We start from the raw sequence: 9,834 nt of genomic DNA, 5'->3' as shown, positions 1-9,834 counted from the left end.
GCCCATTTTGGCTCAGGAATGGGCTTGGAAATGTCCATCCACCACGTGCCTTTGGCTTGGTGGATGAAATACATGCAGAAATTGCTGTGAGATGGGTGGGCAATAAATGTGGGCAGCTCCTGCCTCTGCCCACCTGGAGCTCTGCATCTTGGCAGCATCTCAGTGTCCGTGGGAGAGGGTTCCCTCATTTTTCTTCTGCAGACAGACCTGTTGAACTATAAAAGCTGGACTTTTGAGCTTCTCTCATCCAACACAGCCATGATAGTGGGTTTGGAGAGGATTTTGCATGTTTGCAGCCTCCTAAAGATCTCTGATTGGATGTATTGTGCTTCCCCAGGGCGACCTCAGACCCACAGACAGTGTTTGGTCTCATAAAACTGCAAAGATTGGTGAAGGTGAGTAAAACACACAGATGGTCTCTGATGGAGACAGGCTGGGAGAGCTGGGGGTGTTCACTTGGAGAAGGCTCCTGGGAGACCTTAGAGTCCCTTCCAGTGCCTAAAGGGGCTCCAGGAGAGCTGGAGAGGGACTTTGGACAACGGCTTGGAGTGACAGGACAAGGGGGAATGGTTTCCCACTGCCAGAGGGTGGGTGAGATGGGGTATTGGGAGCAAGTTCTTCCTTGTGAGGGTGGTGAGGCCCTCGCCCAGGTTGCCCAGAGAAGCTGTGGCTGTCCCATCCCTGGAAGTGTTCAAAGCCAGGTTGGATGGGGATTGGAGCAACCTCAGATAGTGGAAGGTGTCCCTGCCCATGGCAGGGCTCCAAATGAGATGAACTTTAAGGTCCTTTCCAACACAACCATTCCATGATTCTATGATTTGGTGTTTTTCCTGCCCTTACAGCTGGGGAACTGCTGAAACTGAATTTCCCAAGATAGGACACCAGGAGGAGCTCCAGGGTAGATAAATCAGGTTAATTTTATTTATCCCATAGCCTGGAGTGGTAGGACGTGGCCGTCTACCTCCCCCGGGTGCTGGTGGCCACCTCGGTCTATCCTTGGAAATTGGGAGATGGGCCTTTTGTGACGGGGGAAAAACAAACAACTCCCACAGGCAGAGAGGTTTGTGGGGATCAGCTGGGTCTGACCAACAGCCTGAATCTGGGATACCACCAAAGAGGTCATCCAGTTCCTGGATGCTCAGCCACATGGACATCTGCTGTATTTTTATATATATTATAAAAAAATATATGTTATAAAAATGCATTTCAGTTTTGGGCCCTTCACGACAAGAAAGACATTGAGGGGCTGGAGTGTGTTCAGGGAAGGGAACGGAGCTGGGGAAGGGGCTGGAGCACCAGGGGCAGCTGAGGGAGGTGGAGGGGTCTCAGCCTGAAGAAAAGAAGGCTCAGGGGGGACCTTCTCCCTCTCTGCAACTCCCTGACAGGAGGGGGGAGCCAGATGGGGGTTAGTCTTCTCCCAGGGAACAAGGTAACGCTTGTTATAATATTTATATAATATTATTTGCTATTATATTAAATTTACCAGCTTTGTTCTTACTGATGGGAAAAAAACCTAAAAATTCCATAGTGGATGAAAATGATGATGGGGTGTGTGACATTTTAAAAGAAAAGCAAGGAGAGAATAGAATAGAGGTTGTAATTCTAAGAAACCTGGCTTGAGTAATATCAGGGGCTCAGTAGGGAAGATCCCATGGGAAGTGTGCAGCCTTTCTTGAGTGACATCATGCTCGTTTTGATATTAAAGATCACAGGTAAGAAAAGTAACAGTTCAGGGAATCCAACAAAAACAACCAAAGAGTTTGGTCATGTGTGTTCCTTGTCACCTCCTTTCAAGTTGTGTCCCTAATAATTTCCCTTGTCTCGTCCCTTCTGCATGGGATGGAGAAGAGGAGCTACAGCTCTGGCCCTGACCCTTGTTTTGACCTGACATAAAGCCTGCCCATTGCTACCCTCATGCCTCACCCACCAACCAGCCAATCTGTCCTGCCATGGGCTTGGTCCAGCACCCAGGACTTCCCTGGCACCTTATTTTATATAATCCTAGAATGATTTATGTTGGAAAGGACCTTAAAGCTCATCTAGTCTAACTGTCCCTGTCCAATGGGCAGGGCCACCTTCCACTATCCAAGCCCTGTCCAACCTGGCCTGGAACACTTCCAGGGATGGGGCAGCCACAGCTTCTTTGGGCAACTTTTGTCAGGGCCTCGCCACCCTCACAGACAAGATTTTCTTCCTAATATCTAACCTAACCCTTCCCTCTGGCAGTGGGAAGCCTTTCTGCCTTGTCCTGTCCCACCAAGCCCTTGTTGAAAGTCTCTCTTCAACTTTCTTGGAGCCCTTTTAAGCACTGGATGGGGCTCTAAGGTCTCCCTGGAGCCTTCTCCAGGCTGAACAACCCTAGATCTCCCACCCTGTCTCCATAGCAGAGGTGCTCCAGCCCTTAGAGCATCTTCATGGGCCTTGTCACATTGTACCTTAGTATTGTATTTCTCAAACCCTTAGTCCACCTCCTCTCTGCAGGGTTATTGATTCTAGAAATCAACCCTGCTATTTATCTCCCTGCTGCAGGACAGGTGAACACAGACTGCAGGGATTAGGAGTGAATTCCCCACACCAGCACCATCAGCATCATGTAAGCCCTGCCTCCCACTCATCCCACAGCTCTGACCAAAGCATGATGAAGGCTCAGGGGGTGACAGCCGAAAATGAGGTTTGTCCTTGACCTGTGGAGGGAGCCCAGAGGTGCCACTGGTCCTCTCTGAGGTCCCACAGCTCTAACACAGAGCTGTGGTCACTGTTGTGCTGGAGCAACATTCCCATGCAGAGGTTTCCACTGGTGGTACCTGTGGCACACCTGGCAGCCCCATTTCCCCTCAAATTTTGGTATTTTCTGTTCACATCTCTTGGCTCTGGTCTGCACTTGGCCATGAATCTTGCTGGTGTGATAAAGCCCTGTAAGCAAACCATGCCCAGAGTAACTCCTGCGTGGATGTGATTGGTCAGAGCTCTAAACCAGAAGGTGATCTTGTGGTGTCACACGTCAGAAGGGTAAAATCTGGGGTGGCCAGAGAGGCAGGAGCAAGCTGCTGGAGGTACAAGCCCTGCCCTGTGTTGCAGCCACCTCACCCTGAAATATTCATTCAATCCTGACATCCAGAGCTTTCAGAGGCTGCAACCCCAACCCTTTGCTGCTGCAGGCTACAGAAGGTCCTCTGAGCAACCTGATCTGGTGAAAGATATCCCTGCCCCTGGCAGAGGCTTGGAATGAGGTGAGCTTTAAGGTCCCTCCCAACCTAAACTATTCTGTGATTCTGTAGTCGAAGCCCAACCTGAAATGAGGCATTTCTTATGCCTGAAGTGCTGTGAAAACTTGAACCTGCGTGTAACAAATCCTGCAGTGCAAACAGTGGGGTTTCCTTATAGTAACTCAAGAGTAGAAGAATTCTTTTAAGTGAAATTAAAATTTTATAGTTTATTTCCAAGTCCCAATCCCTGCTCCAAGGCTGCAATGTGTGGGAGCGAACAGCTTTTTGAGATAACTATATATTCCTAATTTAAGGAAAAAATTCTTCCCTGTGGAGTTGGTGAGGCCCTGGCACAGGTTGCCCAGAGAAACTGTGGCTACCCCATCCCTGGAAGTCTTCCAGGGCAGGTTGGATGGGTCTTGAAGCAACCTGGGATAGTGGAAGGTGTCCCTGCCCAAGGCAGGAGGGTGGAACTGGATGATCTATAAGGTCCCTTCCAACCCAAACCATTCTGCGATTCCATGAATACGAGTATTTTTCCTCCCTTCTAATGATTCGTGTTCGGTGACCCCTTTCAATCAAATTTTCAGTGAACTTCAGTGAAAGACAAGTTCAATCATAGGAAATTTCGTGTCAAAGAGGGAATCCCTGCTGAATTTACAGGCTGCTGAAGGCACAAGTTGTAAGTGGAAAGTGGTGATGGGGGCTCATAACCTGGTGTTTGGCGTGACGACGTCATTGCTTCATCACAGGTAACAGTTTCCACTTAACCCTGTTCCTGCACAATCCAACCCATTTTTCATGACAATGCCCTTTCCTTTCACAATGAGCATTCGGGGGAAAAAAAGGAGGTCAGATTCTGGGTTAAAAAAGGTGGATTTCTGGTAATTCTCCCCTCTTTTGGTCTTCAGTGCTCAGTGTCGGATCTCAGTAGATGCGCTGGTGGATACATAGAATAGTCAGAATAGGAACATGTGTCACAGGATTTGTGTTACTTCAGGTAAACATAGTAACCTGAAATGTGAAAAATTTATGTGAGAAGAGTCTCCGGTCTCTGAGCTGAGAGTTGATTCAGACCACAAAATCATGACAACATCCTGCAGTGATATAAAGCATCAGTTGATGGAGATTTCTGCTGGTATTATTCAGACCAGACTAGTCCCTTCTCACTGGAAAATTACACAGATTTGTAAGAGGATTCTGATTTTCTGTAGGACCAAAAATGTAATGAATCTGTTGATTTCCTGGAGGACTGAAAATGAATTGGGGTGAAGAGTCCTACACTTCAGTCCTCTACTTCTAGCTGGGCTACATGGCTTTGGGAAACATTTCTCTCAGGGCTTTTCTCTGCAGAGACCTCTCAGATCATCAAGTTCAGCCTCTGACCAATTCCCACCTTGTCAACCACACCAGAGCACTGAGTGCCACGTCCAGTCTTTCCTTGAACACCTCCAGGGATGGGGACTCCACCACTTCCCTGGGAAGCCCATTCCAATGTCTAATTACCCTTTTTGAGAAGAAATTCTTGCTAACGTACAACCTAAACTTCCCCTGGCATAGCTTGAGACTATGTCCTCTTGTCCTGTCACATATTGCCTGGGAGCAGAGCCTGACCCGCACCTGGCCACACTCTCCTGTCAGGGAGTTGCAGAGAGGGAGAAGGTCCCCCCTGAGCCTCCTTTTCTCCAGGCTGAGCCCCTCTAGCTCCCTCAGCTGCCCCTGGTGCTCCAGCCCCTTCCTCAGCTCCATTCCCCACCATGAATGTCCAAGGAGTCCATCCAGCAGAAATGCTGCTCCAAGGTCCACCCAGTTGGCAAGGCCAGAGAAGGGACAGGAAAGCAGCATTCTGACAGCATAGCTCAGGCAGGCACTGGAGTCAAAGCTGATCTGGAATGGGGGCCCTGCTGATGGTGGTTGAGGCCATCAGGGGTGATCAGTGCCCTCAGGGCCCTTACAGGGCCTTTCAAAGAGAGCAGAGCTTTTTGTGGAGCTCTCCAGAGCATGTCAACACAGAACCTCAGCAGTGAAAGGGAGAGACATCCCAGGTCCTGGTGCTCTGAGGTCTCCCAGGAGGGAGCTCCCTGTAGCTCCTATTCTTCCCCTGCTCTGTTCTTGCAAGACAGAGGGAACCCCAAGACCAGGTGGGGATGAATTGTGCAGCTGGGGCCAAGGGAAGTTAAATGGTGAAGTCCCACGTGCTGTCCTCATTTTGAAAGCCTTGCTGGGTGCCTGGCTTTGCAGCTTGCTCATCTCTGCCGTCTGGTTTGTGTGAGGCACGTGGAAGTGCATCCACACATGTATTTGTGGTGAAAGAACATTATTACTAGAAAGAGGGGGTGGGAGGCAGTAAAAAAGCTGCCTGAACAATTTTTTTTTGCTCTTTTTCTTTCCTTATCTCTTTATCTGCCTGAAGAAATAGTATTGGCTAATTTGGGATTCTGGTGATAGTGTCTGCCCTCCCCTTTTTGGGGGTAGATGGAAGGAAGTGGGCTAGAAAATGAAATATTCAGCTCTTAACCTCAGGTCAGGTAAGGCAGCTGTGCTGCAATGGAAAGGGTGGTAGTGGCTGAACTTTGCTATAAAAAGGAGATCACAACTGTCTTTGAGACACAAGCAGGTGGAAGGGGCCTCAGAGAAGAACTCTCGTGCCTTGTCACCCTGTATATCCGCCCAAAGCAGCAGAGAGGTTGCCATGGCTTTTTCCAGCTACACTGCTGTGGTAAGTACTTACATTTAATATAAGGGTTAAGAAATATTTTCTGCAAGAGAGAAAGCAGAGTACAGGTCCTGTGATTTCTACAAGAAACCCTTTTGGTCCTGGTGGGAGCTGAATGGGATGCTGATTCCGTCTGATGCAGCTGTGTTTGATGTTTGAGTGACAAGGATATGGTGGACTATTTATGATTTATTTATCTCTTAGTTATCAGCACTTGGGGGAGACAGTCCTTTTGTCAGATAACATGCTATAAAAATTGCTGAAATTTCAGTGACTGTCTATGAATTTAAATTTCAACCTGAATAGCATTTGCAGCACAATCAGCTCCTGTGATTTCCTTAAAACCTCTTCATTTATTTTGTCTTCTTTTTGGGAGTTGGATTTGATGATCCTTGTGGGTCCCTTCCAACTCAGGATATTCTATGACTCTGTGAGTCACTAAAGCTCTCTCTACTGGAGATGGCCTGAGAATCTCAGATTTCCTTCGGAAAAGGGTTATTTCCAGCTGATGAGGGTGGCCAGTCTTTACTGTCCTGAGAAATTGGATTTCTTGCTGGATTTCTAAGGCGCAAGGTCAGCTCAGTCCTTACCCTCCTTTGTAGATCATAAGACAGTGCTGTGTGACTGTGGAGGAGGACCTTTTGCAGCTTGTTTGAGGGATGCTCTTCTTGGTGCAAAGCCAACTATGAATCAGAATTTAAATCAGATTTAAGCGCCTGTTCTGATGAGTTTTATTTGCGGTGTTGTGCTGTTTGTTCATGCTGGCCCGTCTCACCCAAATATAAGTATGAAGATAGTCCATTGATGGTCCAGTCAAGTCAAGACTTGGCTTTTTCTGCTCTCCCTTTCTTGCCTGGACAGAACTAAGACAATTTTCCTCTCTCTCAGTTCAGATCACTGGTTTTGGTGCTGGTTCTAGCACTCACTGTAAGTTCCAGAAAGGCCAGTGCCTCTGTGAGGCTGAGTGAAGATTGCCTGAACCAAAAGGATCTCAAATTCCCCACAGCAGTGGAAGTCAACATTCGTATCAGCAAGTCACATCATGCCTTTAGGATGGTCCATGATATCAGGAACCGATCTCTCGCTCCTTGGGATTACAGGTAAACTGTTTACTTGTTATCTAAATTGTGATGTCTGTGTACAAAGAGGATTTTTTGGGGGTAAATGATGGCTGTTTCTCAGCATATGCCCAGAGTCCTGTAAATATTGCAAACACTTCTTGACATATGCTGATTTTTGATGTTGTGTGAGATTTCTCCAAGACCAACTGAAGTGCAAAGGGACTTCACTGGAAAGGTTTCTAATCATCTTGTCAGCCTGTGTCAATCACAGAACCCTTTAGGTTGGAAAATACCTCTAAGATCATCAAGTCCAACCATTCCCCAGCACTGCTAGAGCCACCACTAAACCATGTCCCCAGGTATCACATCTATACAGCTTTTAAACCCCTTCAGGGATGGTGATTCCACAACTGCTCTGGGCAGCTGTGTTAGGGCTGGTCAACCCTTTTGGGGAAGAAATTTTTCCTTATATCCAATCTAAACCGCTCCTGGCATCACTTGAGGCCTTTTCCTCTTGTCACGTGTTCCTTGGGAGCAGAGCCCAATCTCTACCTGGCTCCACCCTCCTGTTGGAGAGTCAGAGAGATAGAGAAGGTCCCCTCTGAGCCTCCTTTTCTCCAGGCTGAGCCCCCCCCGCTCCCTCAGCTGCTACTGGTGCTCCAGATCCTTCCCCAGCTCTGTTCCCTTCCCTGGACACGCTCCAGCCCCTCAATGTCTCTCTTGTCTGTGGGGCCCAGAGCTGCCCCCAGCACTGGAGGTGCTCCAGCAGTGCAAGCACAGGGATGGGCAGTGCCCTGGCCCTGCTGCCACACTATTGCTGATACAGCTCAGGTGCCACTGGCCTTCTTGACCATCTGGGCACACCTGGCTCATGTTCAGCCACTGTCAGCCAGCACCCTCATGTCCTTTTCCAGCTTTCCAGCCAATCTGCCTCTAGCCCATAGCACTGCATCGGGTTGAAATGATGATGAAACTAATTATTCCTCTGGGAAAAGAATGATGTCAGTCCATTGTAATTCTAAATTTTCCAAACTGAAAGAAGTTTCTGAATTCTGAAATTAAAACCATTTTAAAAACCATTAAAAAAATGAATTGTGCAATTGCAATCAGTTCTGTATTTGACTCAACTCCTCTCCATGCCCAATTCCCAAAGAATGATACAGCAGTATTACCCTCCCAAAACTGATTCCATTTCTAGGAAATAATTCTAAAAAATGTTGAGGACAGGGAAATTATTTGCCCAGGTGAGGATGCACAGGTGAACAGTAAGGTGCTTCCATGGAGATAAACAAGAAGATCCTGCCAACCCGTGCTGTGCAAAGACATAAATCCCTTTTTGTGTGCCCGTCCCCAGGCTCGACAAGGATCCCAACCGCTTCCCCCAGGTGATTGCTGACGCCCAGTGCCGCCTCTCTGGCTGTGTGAGCCCCCTGGGGCAGGAGGACCACAGCCTCAACTCCGTCCCCATCAAGCAGGAGATCCTGGTCCTGCGGCGGGAGCAGCAGGGCTGCCAGCCCACCTACCGCCTGGAGAAGAAGGTCATCACCGTGGGCTGCACCTGCGTCACTCCAGTCATCCACCACCACTCCTAGGAGGAATTATTAGGGCAGGCCACACTGGGAAGAAGCAAGAAATCCTACAGACACCCCTCTGGTGAAATCCCACAGTTGCCCACCGCGAATCCCAGGAATTCAACACGACATTGCCCTTTCCAAATCTGAACAAATTACCTCTTGAAATTACCTCATGATTCAGCTGTTGTTGCTTGATGGATTTTAGAATGGGAATTGCCGGTAGCTGGTGATGGAGGGGAGGGAGAAGGATGGAGAAAAAGCTTTGTTTGTGACCCCAAGCAGTGAGAGGGTAAAGCAGTGCTTTTTTGAATTTATTTTTCATTGTAGTTTTTATCAGTTTGGTGAGTCAAAGGAGTTATATTTTCAAAAGTTGTCCTTGGCAGTAAGTTGCCCTAATGAATACATACCTACCAGCACTGCCATAAAAAATTCCTCCTCTTGCACCTTCTCCTTCCCTTACTCATCCCCTACCCCTTTCCCTTCTCTGTCCACCTCTGCTTACTAAGATATTATCTGTGTCAATCAAATATTTATAATTCTATTTATGTCTTCTATTTATGATTGTATTTATGGCTTTGTGTGTGCTCAGAGTACAAAAAAAAAGGATAATTTTAACCTGTATTTATTCAATAACTTATCTGCTGAATAAAAAATCATATTTTATTTAAAAAGAATTGTTTTGTGGTAGCTCGAAATGAAAGCAGACACAGAGAATGGGTTTGTGCTGCAGTAGCACCAAGAGATTTCAGCAAAGATCAGGCATTTTCCGGTACAGTGATATGAGTAAGAGTGAGCAGAAGAGAATTTGCGGCCTAAATAGATGAAAAGATGCAAAAAAAGAGGCTGAAAGGAGTAAAGGGAGGTTCTATAGGCGACACTGGGGGAGATGGCAATGGAGCCAGGTTCTCCAGACCTTGGGGATGGTCTCTGGGGATGGTGGGAAATGAGATGGGAGATATCACATTGCAAGGCTGCAGCTGGAATTTGGGAACCTGTTTCATGAGAACTGGGAAAGGCCTGTCCTATCGTCTTCCAGACAAGAAGTCATCCTGACAAGCACCCTTCTCCACCAACTGGATGGCTGGCTGAGCAGGAATGCAAGGAAATACAAGATGGCTTCATCTTGCTGATCTTTAGCCAGCTAAATAATAGGTGCTGGGATTGGTGTGGTGGAAGAGGATCCCTCCCCATCAAGGGAATGAGGAATTGTACCTGCAGGGCAGGATTGTCTGCTGAGCTGGGATGTCTTACTTTAGGAAAGGGAGAATTGCCCTTTC

General features: G+C 47.7%; 1 protein-coding gene across 1 annotated transcript; it reads left to right on the top strand.

Annotated features, from left to right (window-relative positions):
• Positions 1-5,542: 5,542 nt before the first annotated feature.
• On the top strand, positions 5,543-9,192 carry LOC135410660 (interleukin-17F-like). The gene is made up of 3 exons (XM_064647373.1): positions 5,543-5,925; positions 6,811-7,022; positions 8,338-9,192. The coding sequence occupies exons 1-3, from the start codon at positions 5,899-5,901 to the stop codon at positions 8,573-8,575; spliced, it is 477 nt and encodes a 158-aa protein (XP_064503443.1). The 5' UTR covers positions 5,543-5,898; the 3' UTR covers positions 8,576-9,192.
• The last annotated feature ends 642 nt before the right edge of the window (positions 9,193-9,834 follow it).

Source organism: Pseudopipra pipra, chromosome 3 (genome assembly GCF_036250125.1).
Source record: "Pseudopipra pipra isolate bDixPip1 chromosome 3, bDixPip1.hap1, whole genome shotgun sequence".
NCBI lineage: Eukaryota > Metazoa > Chordata > Aves > Passeriformes > Pipridae > Pseudopipra > Pseudopipra pipra.
Note: the sequence above shows the minus strand (reverse complement) of the source record. Positions and strands in the feature narration are given on the sequence as shown.

Coding starts and splice junctions, on each gene's coding strand:
- LOC135410660 (XM_064647373.1), top strand. CDS start 5,899: ATGGCTTTTTCCAGCTACACTGCTGTG. Junction 5,926..6,810: donor TTTCCAGCTACACTGCTGTG/GTAAGTACTTAC, acceptor CCTCTCTCTCAG/TTCAGATCACTGGTTTTGGT. Junction 7,023..8,337: donor CTCGCTCCTTGGGATTACAG/GTAAACTGTTTA, acceptor GCCCGTCCCCAG/GCTCGACAAGGATCCCAACC.